This window comes from Hordeum vulgare, chromosome 1H, assembly GCF_904849725.1.
Source record: "Hordeum vulgare subsp. vulgare chromosome 1H, MorexV3_pseudomolecules_assembly, whole genome shotgun sequence".
NCBI classification, from domain to species: Eukaryota; Viridiplantae; Streptophyta; class Magnoliopsida; order Poales; family Poaceae; genus Hordeum; species Hordeum vulgare.
The window spans coordinates 305663541-305683218 of record NC_058518.1 but is presented as its reverse complement, the minus strand read 5'-3'; the positions used below and the strand labels follow the sequence as shown (position 1 = coordinate 305683218).

At 52.2% G+C, this 19678-nt stretch overlaps 1 protein-coding gene across 1 annotated transcript; it reads left to right on the top strand.

Moving 5' to 3' along the window:
- The first annotated feature begins 17651 nt into the window (after positions 1–17651).
- LOC123409993 lies at positions 17652–18507 on the top strand. Its single transcript, XM_045102865.1, has one exon. The coding sequence runs from the start codon at positions 17700–17702 to the stop codon at positions 18375–18377; it is 678 nt and encodes a 225-aa protein (XP_044958800.1). The 5' UTR covers positions 17652–17699; the 3' UTR covers positions 18378–18507.
- The last annotated feature ends 1171 nt before the right edge of the window (positions 18508–19678 follow it).

The following is a 19678-nucleotide window of genomic DNA, read 5'->3' as shown; positions in this document are numbered from 1 at the left end:
AAGTCTTTTATTTTTATGAAGCAATAAAATTGATGCCCACGAATTCTGGGGCTTTCGTGCTATTTCATCTTATTGAAAGTATGGATTTTTATTGCTCCTCGACAAGTCGCCCAAGCATGGACGCTATCCATACCAGAGAGCATAAGTCGCCATGATGAACTTATTACAACACTAGGTATCGAGAAGCCAAAGAGGATCAAGTCGCTACAAGCGCGCGATCCAAACATAGGCGCCTTATATGATTCTGTGGATTAGGCCGGCTTACTTGGGGGCTATTGGCTCCCAAGTCATTTTGTGGTAAGAGAGTATACGCTTCTACAATCCTATGACCGGTCTTTCCCCTAATCATAGGTCACTTGGGGGCTTCCTCTCATTGAGATCAGCCTTACTACCCATTTGGCCTGCGAAAAATTACCGCATTACAAATGGTTATGCTGGACTGTGTGTTGACCGAATCGCCATATGGACCCATGAACTCTTGGCGAGTTACTCTGCTTTATGGACCCTGAACTCGCCTTGGTTAAAACATGTCTGGTACCGGCGAGCGCCCCACATGGAAAATAGAGAAACCATTGGTTCACTGAACCTGCTTCACTGAAGCTTGATTCGTGCCTGATCAGCCGGTGTAAATACTTGAGCTTTTTTACACAAAAAGTCTCCCTCGGGCAGCACTTGAGTTTATATAACTCGTCCTATCCTGTCGCGACTTGAACGAGCCGACGAAATTCTTACTTCCACCTTCCTGGCACTCCCACAAGGTTTTGCAAATTTTTCCGACTCACCGGAACGTCCTGAGTCGGTTATCATATATTATCATCCATTACTCACTAAGATGGTTTGATGTATGTTTTTAGCCTAACAGATTGATGATCAAAATCTCTACTGATATGGCGGGTCAAGCATCATAAGGCGCCCTGAGGGCGACACAAGGGTTTTAAAGAAATCACGGAACAAGGTTGTTTTCTACAAATAAACCTATTACATGGCTCCGATGGCCAATTCCATGAAGAACTACTCTGCTAATGTCCCCGGGTCAGTTTGCTTTGAGCTCTGGCCAACTTCAAGTTGTAAGTCGCCCAACACCCAATTACAGTTGGATAAGGCGGCGAATTTATCTTCATCATTCAAAAATGTCGAGAGGTCCGCCTCCAAATCAAAAGGGTTCTTGGGTCGACGCGGAGTCAAGCTGGTTGTCACAAAGGTTGGCGGATTTATTTTCTTATTTTTTTCATCATAAGCAGCTTGATACTTTGACAAATCCAAACTTGTTGCAAGCTGAGTCGCCGCCGAGCGAGATTCTTTGACAACGCGCTGATAATCATCTTGAGTAAATTCTGAACCGTCGTCCTTGAGCTGGGAAAGCCTGATGCTACTTCTTCGGGTTTTAGCTCTGGAGCATATGCTAAGCACGGACTCAACGTAGTCAGTACCCCTTTCCGGGCAGCTGATCGGGTTAGCTCACCTATCTGAGCAGAAGGGTAGATAAGCAGCCAAGCATCTTTTTGATTGATGTTATGGGTTCCTTGGCGCCCATCACTGCCTTCACGGTCAGCATGCTTCCGGTATACAGTTGCTTTGTTAATGTGTAAATTGCCTTCAGCGTCAAGATACAGTCATCCTGAAGGTTGGCGGCTCTCGGACCTATATAAGGGATAATGATGGTCAGTAACTTCTTCATACAAAGTTTTACAAAGTACAAGATCAGGGTTTGCTTCTTACCAAAGATAGCCCGTGCCATGTTGGAGATATGTTGCTTTAAGCCGGCCAGCTCTTGTTGCACGGTTTCCAGTTTTGCTTCAGCTTTTTCCACTCGCTTTACCGCGGCGCCTTGATCAGCTTGAGCCTTCTTGTGGGCGGCCTTCAGCTTCTCCATCTTAGATAAGATCACTTGACATTTTTCTTCTGATTTAGCCCGCGCGTCTTGCTGGTCGGCTAACCTTTTCTTTAAGTCGCCCAATGCCGACTCAGCTTGGGCAAGAGATTCCTGGCAAAATATATTATCAAGGGGCAAGTCTCAGAATTATTGCAAGCAACATCTCTCACACTTGGGGGCTAATGTATAATTTTTTAGACAAAATTATACAAGATCAAGACCCGGCTCATCTTTTAACAGATGACCCGGCCCTTGGGGGTTACAGGTCGAAAGATTTTTTCTAATATCAAGACCCGGCTCATCATTCAGCAGATGACCCGGCCGTTGGGGGTTACACGTCGAAAGATTTTTTTTTCTAATATCAAGACCCGACTCATCTTTCAACAGATGACCCGCCCCTTGGGGTCTACATGTCGAAATATTTTTTCTAATATCAAGACCCGGTTCATCTTTCAGCAGATGACCCAGCCCTTAGGGGTTACAGGTCGAAAGATTTTTTTAATATGAAGACCCGGCTCATCTTTCAACAGATGACCCGGCCCTTGGGGTTACAGGTCAAAAGATTTTTTCCAACATCAAGACCCGGCTCATCTTTCAACTGATGACCCGACCCTTGGGGGTTGCAAGTCAGAAGATTTTTTCCAATATCAAGAGTCGGCTCATCTTTCAGCAGATGACCCGGCCCTTGGTGGTTACAGGTCGAAAGATTTTTTCTAATATCAAGACCCGGCTCATCTTTCAATAGATGACCCAGCCCTTTGGGGTTACCGGTCGAAATATTTTTTCCAATATCAAGATCCGGCTCATCTTTCAACAGATGACCCGGCCCTTGGGGGTTACAGGTCAAAAGATTTTTCTAATATCAAGACCCGGCTCATCTTTCAACAGATCACCCGGCCCTTGGGGGTTACAGGTCGAAAGAGTTTTCTAATATCAAGACCCGGCTCATCTTTCAACAGATGACCCGACCCTTGGGGGTTAATGAGGACGGTATGCATTAAGGCGTACCTCATGTCTATTCTTCATCATAAGGAGTAGAATCTTCTCCATTTCATAACTCGCCTCTAGGCGACTTGCAAAGCCGGAGCAGAGCTCTTTAAATTCAAGATTTTCGTATGGGGATAGTTTGGCCTTGGAAATCTCATGTCCAGTAGAAGGCTGGGTTGAAGTTGATACATGCTTCATCAAGACTGCTGAAGTCGGCTTAGAAAATCTAGTACCAGTGATGATTACAGCATCTGGATCCTCTGCCGTTTTCAACGGACTCAGCGGATTGGGCGTTTCCGTGCCTTCCTTGGGAGAACTTGGGAGATCCTCCTGGTCATCAGATTTATCCTTTGCCGGGTTAGCCTAAGTTGGCGTCGGTTTTTCAATAGGCTCCGGAGCTGTAGTGGAAGTTGATCCGCCAGTTTTCCTTTTCTTCGCTTGTGCCCTGAAAAGAGAAGGGGTTGTGCTTAAAAACATACATCATCATCATCAGGACAAATGTAAGTATTATAAGAATTTACCCTGGAACGCGGATCATAGAAGGAAGGGCTGACATCACTGAGTCGCCTGACGAAGGGGGAGAATTCTGCAAAAGTAATACCTCAAGATATGAGTAAGTTATAAGTATGATCCAAAAGGAAGCAAAGGGGGGCGCTGTAAAAAGGATACCTCATTCTGCCTCTTCTTGGTAGGAGTTTTCGCTCGTAACCCGGACACCAAGTCTCCAGAATGACTCCGAGTCTTCCGATAGGAAGCTTGTTGTGCTTTCTTCAAAAGGAAATTAGGATCCAAACGAGCATTTGGGTGAGACATGGGAACCTTCCCACAAACCCGCTTGGCCGGCTTAGGCGGAGGGGAAGATGAGTCGGAGGAAACAGAAATTACCTCTATGGAGTCTTCTTGGCTTTCGTTGCCATCATTCTATATGTAAGAGATCTCCGCCTCCAAGGACGTGGAAGGGGCGGCGGAGTCGGAGGGCACCGAGACGCCTGGTGAGCATCTTATGTCTGCTCTTCTTGATTGGACAGATGATGACAAGGCACCACCTCCCTTGCATGATGCAGCCGACGAAGAGGAGCAAGAGGACCTACAGGAGGTCTCCAGCCCTCCCCTGGCGCGACCTCGTCGAGCCACCGGTGAGACAGCGACGCAAGGCAAAGCGGCCCGATAGAAGTGCAAGAAGGTTGCCGCTGCCAAGCCGGCTCCCAAGTGTGCCGCCATAGGACCTCCGGCTGGAGGCCGAGGCGGCGGCACAAAGAAGTAGCGTGCCACCACCGGCAGGAGGATGGTGCCCGTCGTTGCTGGGTAAGGGAACACCTTCCCCCCCTTTTTTGGTTTTTTGTATGAAGGACTTTCCCTTACCGGTTAGCGACCGGCAGGGATGCCAAAACGGTGGAGGATGTTACTGCTTCCGCCGTCGAGTGATCTGCTTGGGTCGTCACTGACACCACCAAGAAGGCTCTGAACGAGGAAGAGAATCGCCCGTGGGAGGAGGCGGTTCGGAAGGCGACCGAGGGTCGAACCGAGTCCAACCGGGTCGAGAAGCAGACCACCAAGGAGAGGCGGTCAAAGATGAAGCACGACCCCGCCCCACGGGCACGTGTGGGGATTCCAGCCAGTGAGCCGGCCCAGAACCGCACTGAGGCGACCACGACAACCAAGACCACCGAGCCGACGTCCTCCACGTTAGTGGATCTCGACGTGATACCCGACGCGCCTAATGTTGGTGTAGACGACGTGCCAAAGATAGCGATCGAGGTGTCGGAGATGACGAATCCACCTACCATCGCGGAGACGGCGCCGACTGAGGCATCGAGGGAGCCAGCCACAAGCACGCCGCTTGGAGACGGCACCATGGCCGTAGTCGGCCGCGGCTCGTCATCGTTTGGAGCCGGTCTCATCTCCGGGAGCCGGCCCATGAAGACCTGGCGCGTGGCCGTTGCCGAACACACAACCATACCTCCAAGCACCGCACTTAGCGGCATCCCGATGTTGGTGGCAGAATTCTCCCGTAGCCGCGAGAAGGTGGCGCAGGCGGTCGTGGTGGCCAAAGGTGACCTGGAGCGCCTCGAAGGATGGACTACGGTAACTGTTCAAACCCGCGCCTTTCAGTTGATTTGGTTTGGCGTTTTCTCTTTGTCTTTGCGGCAGTGAGGGGGGGGGCGCCAGGGCACCCACTGGGTGTAGCCCCCGAGAATCGGGCCGACTAAGAGTTAGCCGGGCCGAATCTCATTATTGCCTTGCTTGTTGTTTCTTTTTTAGTGGGGGCGTGATACGTCTCAAACGTATCTATAATTTTTGATGGTTTCACGTTGTTATCTTGCCTTTTTAATATCTTTTTGGGGACTAACTTATTGATTCAGTGCCAAGTGTCAGTTCCTGTTTTTCCGTGTTTTTGACTCTTTTCAGATCTGATTTTGGAACGGAGTCCAAACGGAATAAAATCCTTTTCCGCCGCCGCAAGCTTTTGTTTCCACGAGATCTCATCTGGAGACCCTTCCCGGCGCCCTACCGGAGGGGACTTTGGAGGTGGAGGGCTTCTTCATCATCATCATCGCCCCTCCAATGACTCGTGAGTAGTTCACTTCAGACCTACGGGTCCGTAGTTAGTAGCTAGATGGCTTCTTCTCTCTCTTGGATCTTCAATACAAAGTTCTCCATGATCTTGTGCTGGCTGGATGTTCGCCCTGCTGATGATGAAAGGTCCTTCCCATGGGGAGGAGAGCTTGTGCTGGCTGGATGTTCGCTGGATTCTTGTAAGCACCAAGTCCCCTTCCTCGAAGGAGAGAGGCCTGATCTTCTTGCTGTGGTAGTACCTCAGCTTCTGTTGATATATGGCCGTTCGGCTCAAGGCCAGCTCCCATGCTCTTCGAGCAAATCAACGTCCTCTTCTCTTGCCTCCTCCGCTTCCGTCTCCGTGTATAGGTGACCCGAGGAGAGTTGAACTCAACATCCGAGGGGATGATTGCCTCGGACCCATATACCAGGAAGAATGGTGTGAAGCCGGTTGACCGGTTTTGCATGGTGCGGAGGCTCCACAACAGAGCCGACGGCTCTTCGATCTAGCAGTCGGCTGACCTGACTAGTGGCGCCAACAGTCTTGGCTTGATGCCGGCTAAAATCAGGCCATTTGCCCTTTCCACCTGCCGCCTCGAGCGGTCTTGAATGGCCCCACCATATCCAGCCCCCAGACGGCAAACGACCATGACAAGGGGATGGTTTTGAGGGTTGATGCCGGCAGGTGGCTCTGCGTGTTGAAGCGCTGGCAGCCTTCACACTTGTTGACCATGTCTAGGGCCTCCTCCAGGGCCGTGGGATAGTAAAATCCATGGCGGAACGCCTTGGCCACCAGGGTTCTAGAGCCGGTATGATGCCCGCACTTACCCTGATGTATATCTCTGAGGATTTCCTACCCCCTTTTGGCTCGACGTAGCGTTGAAACACATCGGTCACGCTACACCGAACCATCTCGCGGTTGATGATGGTGTATGCCAAGGATCGGCGTTGGATCTGCCTTGCCTCCACCTCATCTTGGGGAAGCTCGCCGCGAAGAAGGAATACCAGGATGTGCTGTGCCCATGAGGGAGCCGACACTGAAGTCGGCTCCACCTCGACCTGAAGGTTAGGGGCTTCTGAAGCCCCCGCGCTTGTCATTGCGGTCGCAGGCTCGAGACCTTCTGTCTCTGGTGCTGTCGTGGTAGCCGGCACGCCGTCTACTGATACTTCTCCAACGTATCTATAATTTTTGATGGTTTCATGCTATTATATTTTCAAACTTCGGATGTTTTGCATGCCTTTTATACATTTTTTGGGACTAACTTATTAACTCAGTGCCAAGTGCCAGTCCCTGTTTTTTCCATGTTTTTGACCCCTTGCAGAGGAGATTTTGAAACGGAGTCCAAACGGAAGAAAATCCCCGAAAAGATTTTTTCTGGAACGGAAGAAGATCGGGAAGCTAGGGAGCCAAGGCAGGGGATCCTCAAGGGCCCCACAAGCCCCCACCCCGCGGCCAGGGGGGAGGCCGTGCCATCCAGGCTGGTGGGCCCCCTGGACGCCTTTGCCCTAGGTCTTTCGCCTATATATTCCCATAAATTCCAAAAAAAAATCAGGAGATCATCGAAAGTACTTCTCCGCCGCCGCAAGCTTCTGTCTCCGCAAGATCCCATCTAGGGCACATTCTGGTGCCCTGCCGGAGGGGGGATTCGAACACGAAGGGCTTCTCCATCAACACCATGACCTCTCCGATGATGCGTGAGTAGTTCACCATAGACCTACGGGTCCATAGTTAGTAACTAGATGGCTTCTTCTCTCTCTTGGATCTTCAATACAAAGTTCTCCATGATCTTCATGGAGTCTATCCGATGTAATCTTCTTTTGCGGTGTGTTTGTCGAGATCCGATGAATTGTAGATTTATGATCAGATTATCTATGAATCTTATTTGAGTTTCTTCTGATCTCTCTTATGCATGATTTCATATCCTTGTAATTCTCTTTGAGTTGTGGGTTTTGTCTTGCCAACTAGATCTATGATTCTTGCAATGGGAGAAGTGCTTGGTTTTGGGTTCATACCATGCGGTGACCTCACCCAGTGACAGAAGGGGTAGCGAGGCATGCATCGTGTTGTTGCCATCAAGGGTAAAAAGATGGGGTTTTCATCATTGGTTTGAGATTATCCCTCTACATCATGTCATCTTGCTTAAAGCGTTACTCTGTTCGTCATGAACTCAATACACAAGATGCATGCTGGATAGCAGTCGATGTGTGGAGTAATAGTAGTAGATGCAGAAAGTATCGGTCTACTTGTCTCGGACGTGATGCCTATATGTATGATCATTGCCTTAGATATCGTCATGACTTTGCGCGGTTCTATCAATTGCTCGGCACTAATTTGTTCACCCACCGTAACACTTGCTATTTTGAGAGAAGCCTCTAGTGAACACTATGGCCCACAGGGTCTACTCCACACCATATTTTCAGCTTAACACTTTTCACTTCGTTGCACTTTCCGCCTTCAGATCTCACTTTGCAAACAATCTTGAAGGGATTGACAACCCCTTTGAAGTGTTGGGTGCAAGCTTGTTTGTGTTTGCGCAGGTACTCTGGACTTGACGAGACCCTCCTTCTAGATCGATACCTTGGTTCTCAAACTGAGGGAAATACTTACTGCTCCTGTGCTGCGTCACCCTTTCCTCTTCAAGGGAAAAACCAACGCAAGCCCAGCCTCTATCAGCGTGTCAATTTCTGGCGCTGTTGTCTGTGGGATAGCATCTACCTCCATGACGGACACCCACTTGGTGTTGAGCCGACAGGATTCGAAGCCTGGCGTGGCCGATGTTGTTGTTGGAGCCGGCGAGGCAGTTGTAGCCGACAACGATGTTGCAGTCGGCGCATCAGTTGTAGCCGACAAAGTAGTTGTAGCCGGCGGAGTAGGCGTAGCCGACGACTTCTCTAAGCCTGATGTCAATGTGACAGAAGGATCTGCCGGTACAAAGACTGATGCCGACTCCAGAGACAGCTTGATGGAGGGCTTGTACAGTTGCTTGAGGGAGACGCCGGCTAGGATTGCTTGCCTTGTGGAGCCAATTTTGGCCAAGGTGTGTGCCGCCTCATTTTCCGCCCTAGGTACATGGTGGAACTCGCAGCCCTCGAAAGGACCGCTGAGCTGCTGAATGAGGAAGCGGTAGCTCACCATGTTGGCGTCCCTAGCGTCGCATTCGCCGGGGACCTGCTGCACCACAAGGCCCGAGTCGCCAAAGCAAAGGATCTTCCGGATGGCAATCTCTCTAGCAAGCCGGAAGCCGTGAGCGAGTGCCTCATACTCGGCGATGTTGTTGGAGGCGGCAAAGTGTATCTAGAGAGCATACTTGAGTTGGTCTCCTTTCAGAGACGTCAAGACGATGCCGGCTCCCAGACCAGTTCGCATCTTCGAGCCGTCGAAGTGCATCCGCCAATGAGTGGAGTCTGGAGGCTGTGGCAGGAATTGGGTTTCAGCCCAATCGACGAGGAAGTCAGCCACCACCTGAGATTTGATGGCGGTGCGTGGCTCGTAGCTGATGTCGTGGTCGTCCATGGAGATGGACCACTTGTCAATCCGGCCCGTGGCATCACGGTTGCCCATGATTTCTAAGAATGGAGCAGTTCTCACCACAGTGATGGCATGCTCTTGGAAGTATTGCTTCAACTTCTTGGCGGCAAAGTAGACACCATAACACATCTTTTGATTGTGGGGGTAGTTTTGCTTGGAGGCGGACAAGACCTCGTTGAGGTAGAGTAGATAGGGCGTTGTACTAGAAGCACCTTGCCCTCCTCCTTGCGCTCCACTACCAGAACCACACTAACCACACGAGTGGTCGCCGCGATGTAGATGAGGATGGGCTCTCCTTCGGCACGGTGCCGCCAAGATTGGCGTGCTCAAGACGACGCGCTTGAGGTTGCGGAAGGCTTCGTGTGCCTGGTCATTCCACTCGACCTTGGTCTTCTTCTTCATCAGCTGATAGAGTGGAAGCGCCTTCTCGCCTAGCCGGATGATGAACCGGCTGAGTGACGCCAGACAACCAACGAACTTCTGGACGTCAAGGATTTGAGTTGGCTTCACCATACGCTCGATGGTTCTGATCTTCTCAGGGTTAGCTTCGATGCCGTGAGCTGACACGAAGAAACCCAAGAGCTTGCCGCCTGGAACTCCAAAGATGCACTTCTCCGGATTGAGCCGGATCTTGTATTCGCGCATATTGGCGAACGTGTCTCGCAAGTCTTCAATGAGACTAAAATGCTGCTTGGTCTTGACGACGATGTCATCCACATAGACGTGGATGTTCCTGCCAATTTGCAGCAGGAGGCATTGTTGTATGCAGCGCTGAAAGGTGGCACCATCGTTCTTTAGGCTGAACGTCATAGTGGTGTTGCAGTAGGCCCCGAAGGGCGTAATGAAGGAGGTCTTCAGCCGGTCGGCTGGATCCAACTTGATCTGGTGGTATCCTGAATAGGCGTCTAGAAAGGACAACAATTCGCAGCCGGTTGTGGAGTCGATCACTTGATCTATCTGGGGCAAAGCGAAAGGGTCTTTCAGACATGCCTTATTCAAGCTTGTGTAGTCGATACACATTCGTCATGTCTTGTTTTTCTTCAGCAGTAGAGCTGGGTTGGACAACCGTTCCAGGTGGAAAACCTCCATTATGAAGCCGACTGCGAGTAGTCGGGTGATCTCTTATCCTATTGTGCGTCGCTTCCCCTCAGTGAAGCGGTGCAGGGGTTGTTTCACCGGCTTGGCATCCGGCCGCACATGAAGCTTATGCTCGGCGTACTTCCTAGGAACTCTCGGCATGTCCTTTGGGGACTATGCGAAGATGTCCCGATTCTCAGGGAGGAAGTCGACGAGCTCGCCTTCCTATTTGGCACTGAGGTTAGCGCCAATGGTGATGCACTGCTTGGGGTTCGCAGGGTCGAACGGCACCTGCTTGGTTTCCTTGGCCGGCTCGAACGAGCCTTCGCCGGCCGACTGGGACGATGGAGTAGGGATCACCGGGTGCTCAGTAGCCTGAGCCACAAGTCGGTCGATTTGTTTCTTCTCCTCAGCGATCACAAGGGCGTCGGCTAGACGGCTGCTGTCGCGTGCACACTCGAGCGACTTCTTGTAGTCGCCAGCGATGGTGATGATGCCCTTGGGACCCGACATCATCATCTTGAGATAGGCGTAGTGGGGGATGGCCATGAATTTGGAAAAAGCCGGCCTGCCCAGTAGCGCGTGGTAGGGGTTGTTGGGGTCCACCACCTCGAACCAAATCGGTTCATGGCGGAAGTGCGCCTTGTCGCCAAAGAGGACATCCAACTGGATTTTGCCAATCGGCGAGCATGACTGTCCCGGCACAATGTTGTGGAAGAAAGTGTTGGTCGGCTGGAGGTCCTTCTCCTTCAGCCTGAGCTTGAGCAGGGTGTCGCGGTAGAGGATGTTAATGCTGTTGCCGCCGTCAACCAACACCCGGGAGAACCGGCAGGTGAGCTTCTTGGAGGCGAAGGTGGGGTCGAGGACGAGCGCATATGAGCCAGGGTTTGGCATCACCATAGGATGGTCAGCTCGGCTCCATGTGATTGGCTTTTCGGACCAATGCATGAATTGGGGAACCGAGGGGACTGTGGCGTTTACCTCCAGTCGGCGCTGTCGCTAGCTGTGCTTGTCGTCACCTTCGCTGGTGAAGACGACATAGGCCCCATCTTTCTCGGGGTACTGGTCGTGGAGACGACCGTCGTTAGGAGGCGGTGGTAGTGGAGCTGGAGCTGACACTTGAGCCGGAGCATGAGGCGCTGCAGCAGCTGCCCGGGGAGCTGGCAAACCCTCACCTCGAGACAGTCGCTGCGCAAAGCTGCATTGTCGGAGTGTATGGGTGGCTGGCTTTGCCCCGGTGTGCATCTTGCACGGTGCGTCGAGCATTTGCTCGAAGGTGAGCTTGGGCTGCCAGGTATTCTTGTCGGTCCGCTGCCGCTGAAAGCCGCCCTGAGCAGCCGGTGCCTCTTCCTCCACGTTGGCCACCTGCTTGCTTGCAGAGCGCGAATCAAGTTGATCCACCATGCGCTTGTTGTTCTGGCCGCCTCGGTTGTCTTCATCCGGCTTGGGAGTAGACGGCATGGGGACAAGCTTGTCCGAGGCGGTGACCTTGACCCGCATAGCGGAGTCGACCGTGGCATATTTGTCCGCCTTGGTTATGAGCACTGCCAAAGAGGTGGGCTCAGAGCACATGAGCTTGTGCTTGAGTAAGGTGTCGTCCCGGCAGCCGTCAATGAAGTACTTAATTGCTTGTACCCCGTGAACTCCTTCGCAGGAGTTGCGCAACTCCGTCCAGCGAGTGACCTAGTCACGAAGGGGCTCGTCGGGCCTCTGTATGCACATGGCCGGCTCGCAAGGCTTGCCAGGGCGTTTGTAGGTGCCGGTGAAGTTGTGGATGAATGCCTCCTCGAAGTCAACCCAAGATTTGACGCTGACAGCTGGCAGGCTGTTGAGCCAAGTCCTGGCTGAGCCGATTAGCATGAGAGGCACGTCGCGGACCACTACGCGCTTGTTACCCTGGGCGATGCCGACTGCAACAGTGTAGTCGATCAGCCAGTCCTCTGGCTTGGCGGTGCCGCTGTACTTGGGGGTGTCACGAGGGAGAGTGAAGCTTTTAGGGAACGGCTCCCCTCGGATCCGGAGGCCGAAGCACGCCGGACCAATGGGACCCTCCTCTTCCAGGAGGGCCGACTGCGCTAGAAGGTTGAGGCGCTTGCGAGAGTCGTTGTCACTGTGAGGGACGCGAGGGCCGATCCGGGCCGAGATCCCAAGGGTGCACTGGGACTCAGTCGCCTTGAATTCCTCCCAACGCCTTGGCGGGGGGACCTCGTGCACTGAATCACCCTCGCTGCCAGCCTCCTTGCGGAGCCGTTTGGAAACTGTCTCGCTCTGTTGCTGGGAACGTCGGTCTTGTCTGCCCTCGCCCTTTCGGCAAGAAGTGTGATGCATGTAGGAGCCTTGGGCGTGATGATGGCCGCTGGGGATGCGGTGAGCCTCACGGTCGGCTACCGGAGACATCGACTGTGCGTGGCCGGGGTCGAAATGGGCCTGCTGCTCGCTGGCGGCGTCGAGGAGATCCCTAACACACTTCTCTTGAAGGGCGCGCTCCTCGCCCTCCAAATCAGCCATCTCTGCTATGGCCGCCTGGGCAGCCCGCATGTTGGCCACGGGGGTATCATAGTTGGGCTGCTTGCCACCTAAGATTTCAATGATGACCCGGTCGCGGCCACGAACTTTGCCGCGCCGGCTGGGGCCATCAGCAGCTGGAGTGAAGCCGTAAGCAAAGTTATACTCACGCTGCGCGGCCTCCATCCGACGCTTGGCGGTGGCGATAGCAATGCTCTCTTCCAGGATCTGCTTGCGGGCCTCCTCGAGTGTGGCCCTAGCATCGGCTGGGATTGCAGCCGTAGCGATGGCCGTCTTTAGTCCGGCAAGGGTGGCATGAAGCGGGTCTATACAGCCCGCGGAGGGGTCTTCTGCATTCGTTGGAGCCTTGCCGGGAGCCTTACTGGTGCCAGCACTGATAACCATCACCTCCATGAAGTTGGAGCTGATGGCAACGTCGTGCGGGGCAAAACATCCGGCAGATGAAGGTGGATCATCGCAGACGAGCACCTCGCTAGGGTACTCATCAGGCGCAGGCACACCCTCAAGGGAGAGCCTGCTGAAGCTTGCACATAGCGCGTCGATGTTGATGCCCTCGCTGAGGTGATGAAGTTCATCGTCAAGGCGCAGGTCGCTGAAGAGAACGCCGAGGTTCGCAACATCAGCGAGGAAATCGCTGGGCACTGGCCCGCTGGCGAACTCCTCCTTAGAGTCTGTGAGACGGCCTGGATCATCGGTCAGCATCACAGAAACCTCCTCAAGGGTAGGCTCTACGGGCATGCAGATTGATCCGGAAGCGAGGCATCTGGTGGTGTTGGTGAAGGGTCCCGCCCGGAGCGTAACTCCAACCGGTGCCGCGGACTACCACACGGTGGGCGCCAACTATCGTCGTTTACTCACGACACTAGCCATGGGAAGGCTAATCGAGAGTGGTGGTAACCGAAGGACACCGACGGGCTCCGGGAACGGGATTGGTACAAGCGAGATAGACACACGATGTACTCAGGTTCGGGGCTCTCCGTGGGAGATAATACCCCTAGTCCCGCCGGATTGGTTGATGAACCAGAGAGATTACAATGCGCTCCTTGAGTTGTTCGACGGAGGAGGAAGAAGGAGCTGCCAGCTTGCGTCTACCTCTCGTGTATGAGTGGGTGAGTGTGTGCGTGAAGTTGGCCGACCCTCTGCATGGAGGGGGATCGGGGGGTTTTATAGTCGAACCCACCAACCTACAATATGGATAAAAGTACATAAGAGGGGCCCGCCCGGCAGCCTTGCCGGCTGGCCAGGGGGCCCGCCGTGGTCTGGTTTTCTCGTTGGAGGGGCCCGCCGGCTGCAAGGTCCCATCTGGCCATGGGACCCGCCGGCCAGCCAATGGGGTTCTCGCGTGAGGCCCACGCAGGACATGTGTGGTACGTCCGGAGTCTTCTTGCGAGATTTGTCATGGGTCTCCGGTACGGCCATCTCCACTGTTGCCACGCCAAGCTTGGTAATGGAGTGGGCGCTGGCGGGCTGGTACTATGTTGAGTCGACGGATCGAAGCTAGCGTAGGTCAGCGGCATGGCCGCTGACACTGTACCTGGCATGTGCCTCAACCTTGTACCCGTGCTGACGCGTCTTCACCTTTAATCATAGAGTCCCGTCACATCCTAGGATCGGATTTGACAGGTGCTCTCTAGCCGGATAGCGGCCTCACTAGCTGGCCTTGGAGCTGCCGTCTCGCCCCTAGCCGGCACGCGCTTCCTAGCCGGCCAGGAGGAGTTGCCGCCTCGCCCCTAGCCGGCACAAACTTCGTAGCCGACCAGGGGGAGTCGACCGTTTGGAGGAAGCTGAAGACTCCCTTTTTACTTGGGTGCAAAGGAATAGGCTGGATGAGCCTACGCCGGGGTTATCCCCCCGTCATCTTGGTTCTTGTTTGCTGTTTCTCTTTGCGAGTTTTAGAGCTTATGGTTATCTTCATGACAAGCTCGAGTTCATCGAAAACGGAGTTGATATGCATCTTCTATGATGTTTTTGATGTTGGAAGTTATTGTCAGTTCTTCATTCATAGAGGTCTCACATCTCTATATCATTGGCATTTTCATTGCTGTTTGGACAACTCTTGTCGCCCTGAATCCAACAAGCTTGAGTTTGATCGATTCGGAGCTCGCATGCGGAAGTTATGGCAGTTTCAGCGGCCAGTGGTAGTACCGCTCTTGGAGCGGTAGTAGTTTTTTTCTACCGTTCTCTAGCGGTAGTACCATCCTGTACTACCATGGCGTCGGACTTTTGCACAACCGCAGCCTCAGCGATGGTAGGCGCGGAAGTAATTTTTTACTACCGTGGTTGGTGAACCTACCGTGCGGTAGAACCGCTCCTAGCAGCGGTAGTACCGCTCTACTCGGGCTGTGAGTGAGGGTAACGGTTGTATTCTTTTCCCCACTATATAAAGGGGGTCTTCTTCCCCATTGGACGAAATCCCTCCGTTGAGCTCGTGTTCTTCCCCCATTGTTGACATTCTTAGAGCTTGCTAACTCTGAATCCCTCCAATGATTCTTGCTAGTTCTTGAGGGGAAAGAGAGAGGAGATCTAAATCCACATCTCCACCAATCACTTTCTCCTCTATGTGAGGGGAACCCCTTGGATCTTGATCTTGGAGCTCTTTGTGAGCTCCTTGTTCTTCCTCTCATATTTCTCCATAGCTTTTGTTGTTATGGAGGGATTTGAGTGTGAGGGACTTGACCACTTCGTGTGTTCTTGCCATTGCATTATTTGCATTGGTTTGAGTTCTCCATGGTGATACGTGGAAGTGAGAAGATGAGAAGCTTATGACCCTTGGGTACTTGGTACCCCTAGAGAGTGTTCTTCGTGGATGCTTTGGCATCCTAGAAGCTTGGTGGTGCCTCAGAGCTCAATCATTGTGGTGTAAAGCTCCGGGCAAGCGTCGAGGTCTCCAATTAAGTTGTGGAGATTGCCCCGAGCATTTGTGTTCACCTCGAAGCCATATGCCATTGTGGTGAAGCTTCGTGGTGTTGTTGGGAGCCTCCAATTAAGTTGTGGAGATTGCCCCAACCTTGTTTGTACAGTTTCGGTGACCGCCCTCAAGGGTCCCTTAGTGGAATCATGTCATCTTGCATTGTGCGAGGGCGTGAGGAGATTACGGTGGCCTTAGTGGCATCTTGGGGAGCATTGTGCCTCCACATCGCTCCAAACGGAGATTAGCATCCGCAAGGGTCTGAACTTCGGGGTACATCGTCGTCTCGTCGTGCCTCGGTTATCTCTCACCCGAACCCTATACTTATGCAGTCTACTTTATGATCGCCATATTGTTTCTTGTCATATATCTTGCTATCACTTAGTTATTTATCTTGCTTAGCATAAGTTGTTGGTGCACATAGGTGAGCCTAGTTGTTTTAGGTTTTGTGCTTGACAAATTAAACGTTAGTTTCATTCCGCATTTGTTCAAGTCTAAACTGTAATTATTTTAAAGCGCCTATTCGCCCCCCTTTAGGCGACATTCACGTCCTTTCACCTAGGTAGTACCATTTGTCATAGTTGTGGCTCTTGATGGTAACATTTACGGGTGGGCTGTTGCTTTCCGCAAGACTTGCAAACACCAATGAGCGTTGAAGCATGTTGATCTCATTATGCGATCCGGCCATGCCGAAGAAAGAGTGCCGGATCCAGAGATCTTGTGTGGCCACAACCTCAAATATGACAGCTCAAACCCGAACATGGCCCTTATACTGCCCTTGCCAAGAAGTAGGGCAGTTCTTCCACTCACGGTGCATGTAGTCTATGCTGCCAAACATCCGTGGGAAGCCCGTGCTGGCATTCATCGCCACGAAGCGGGTTGTATCTTGAGGAGTGGGCTCTCTCAAGTACTCAGGGCCAAACACAGCAATCACAGCCGTGCATAACCTGTACATGGACTCTAGGATTGTAGACTCACTCATACGAACGTACTCATCAATGAGATTACCGGGCACTCCGTATGCAACCATCTGGATAGCTGCAGTGCATTTCTGATATGATGAGAAGCCAATTTTTCCAAGGGCGTCCTTTTTGCACTTGAAATAGTTATCATATCCAACCACCCCTCTCTAATACGGTTGAAAACATGCCTAGCCATACGAAAACGCCGCCGGAATTTCCGATGTTTGAACATCTGTTTGGTTGTGTCAAAGTAGTCCTTCCAAAGAAGGAAACGACCGCTCTCTTGGTTATGATTCAATGCCGGAAGGTGTCCTGTGACCGAACCACTCAACAACGGCCGCTGGCTATTAAGATGGTGATGGACCAACACGGCAACCAAGATCTCCTCCTCCTCATCGGACATGGAATCGTCGGAGCCGCAAAGTAAATTGTGGAAAAAGAACTCATCGGCGGAGTTCATTTTGTATCTTGGCAAACTGTTGAACAGCTTGCGGACGTCGTCGAAGAAGCTGGTCGGCGAAGAGACGCGCGCCTCCCTTGGACCAGGTGGCTGGCGTGGATAAGTCCTGGCGGTGAGACGGTGGTGGCCGCGAGGTGGTGACATTGGGGGGAGGTGTGTCGGCACCGGCAAATGGCCGACTGCGACAACAGGACGGAGGCATGCAAGGGTTTGCTGTCGATATGGGGTGAAAGAGGAGAGCCAATGTGCCACCGACTAGCGGACGAGGGAGAGGAGTAGGCGGGTGCCGCCCGCGTCCGTCTGTTTTCCGCGACGACGCAAATCAAGTTCAAAAATGAATCGAAAATGGATCAACACGCAAACGAAAAACATACGCGCATCCGTTTAAATCGACGTGTTGGACCGACTTTTTTATCCATGAGACTCAAACGTACGCCAGTAGACGAAATGTATGGAGGGGTTGGAGTTGCTACACGTGGGATACACGATGATGAGACGGATAAACAAAGATAAGTCTTGCGGTGCAGATAAGGCTTGTAGTGCAGTTCTGTTTCAGGAAATCAGGAGAGAAACAGACAAATATATCCGAATTTTTTATGTGAAGACAACGTAATCCTCCGAACTTTCTTGCATCACATTTTTTGCAGAGATCGGGCCACCAAAGTAGACCAAGTCAAGTCAGTGTTTTTGACTGAAGTTAACACGTAGTACCACTACCATCAGGCATGAGCACCCTATATATAATCCCGTAGCACAGGCAGCAAATCACATCTACCACTAGCTCAGCGACACAGGCACGTAGTAGCAACACCCACTACAAAATGAAGCTTCAGGTAGCCACGGTCGCCTCTTTCCTCCTGGTGGCCTTGGCCGCGACGGCCCAGGCAGTGACGTTCGACGCGTCGAACAAGGCGTCGGGCACCTCCGGCGGCCGGCTGTTCGAGCAGGCCGTCGGCCTCCCGTACTCCAAGAAGGTCCTCTCCGAGGCCTCCGCCTTCATCTGGAAAACCTTCAACCAGCGCGCCGTCGGCGACCGCAAGCCTGTCAACGCCGTCACCCTCGTCGTCGAGGACATCAGCGGCGTCGCCTTCACCAGCGCCAACGGCATCCACCTCAGCGCCCAGTACGTCGCCAGCATCTCCGGCGATGTCAAGAAGGAGGTGACCGGCGTGCTGTACCACGAGGCGACGCACGTGTGGCAGTGGAACGGGCAGGGCAAGGCGAACGGCGGGCTCATCGAGGGGATCGCCGACTACGTGCGGCTCAAGGCCGGGTTCGCGCCGGGGCACTGGGTGAAGCCGGGGCAGGGAGACCGGTGGGATCAGGGGTACGACGTCACGGCGAGGTTCCTCGACTACTGCGACTCACTGAAGCCCGGGTTCGTCGCGCAGCTCAACGCCAAGATGAAGAGTGGGTACACCGACGACTTCTTCGCGCAGATTCTCGGCAAGAACGTGCAGCAGCTGTGGCGGGACTACAAATCCAAGTTTGGAGCCTGAATACACGATTAGCCTACTTGACGGTGTGATGGCATAGCACGCTATATATATCGAAATGATCAACAAAACAAGTGCTTTATGCCCTGTATAATAAATAAAAGATAAATAAAACGACTTTGGTAATTCAAAATCGACGCCGAGTTACATGTTGCCTACTTTGAATATAAGACCTATTAGAATTTTTTATGAACTATATACAAAATAAAATAAATAAATTTATATTTTAAAATATGTCTATATATATTCGTGTGTAATTTATAGTTAATTTGTTGAGTTTTTTTATATTTAAGAATGGATGGAGTAGTACCAACACTAGTGGAAAACGGGCCTTTGGCCGGGACCCTTTAGTCCCGGTCTGCCTCTGGGCCGGGACTAAAGGATCGGTCACGTCGCCCCAAATCGCAATGCCTTCCTCGAGGCTTTAGTCTCGGCCCGTAACGAGCCTTTAGTCCCGGTTTGAGACACAAACCGGGACTAAAGGGCTACGTGGGGTGCAGCCCGCATGTGCGCCACCTTTAGTCCCGGTTTGTGTCTCAAACCGGGACTAAAGTCCTCTGCCTATATATAGCACAGCCCCCCTCTCCCCTCTTCCTTGCATTTTTCTTGGATGGAATAGTATGGGTGTGTGCTAGCTCTCCATTTTTTTTCATGCACTAGAGGTGTTTGTTAAATGCGTGTTAGAGCGATGCCGCTTCAGTTCATCGAACACAACTACGATATGAGATGCCTGAGCCACGCTTAAACCTCTTCCTCTTTATTTCTACTTATTCTAAAAGGTTAGCAACTATATTTCCTCGTTTAGACCGTGCGGTACTAATTTTTAGGATCGTGATTGTATTTGATATACTGTCGTATAACGCAGATGAGCCATCCATGGATGTACGGTGATCGACGCACAGCCGCTTACAAAGAAGGCGTGCATTCTTTTCGAGATGCAGCCGATGCGAACAAGCATGGTGGTGGCTTTATGTTTTGTCGATGTGTTGAATGTCGGAATGAGAAGGATTACACTTCCTCAAGAGTCATTCAGAGCCACCTGCTTCGGTCCGGTTTTATGTCGGGCTATAATGTTTGGACCAAGCACGGAGAAAGAGGGGTTATGATGGAAGACGACGATGAAGAAGAAGAGAACGATGATGACAACTACCGATCTATGTTCCCTGAGTATGCTGATACCGCAATGGAAGACAATGAAGAAGAAGATCAGGATGAAGAACGGGAACCAGATGAGCCCACTGATGATCTTGGCCGGGTCATTTCTGATGCACAGCGAGGTTGCGACACAGAAAAGGAGAGGTTGC

Excerpts from the sequence above, each read along its gene's own strand:
- LOC123409993 (XM_045102865.1), top strand. The coding sequence starts at position 17,700 with ATGAAGCTTCAGGTAGCCACGGTCGCCTCTTTCCTCCTGGTGGCCTTG.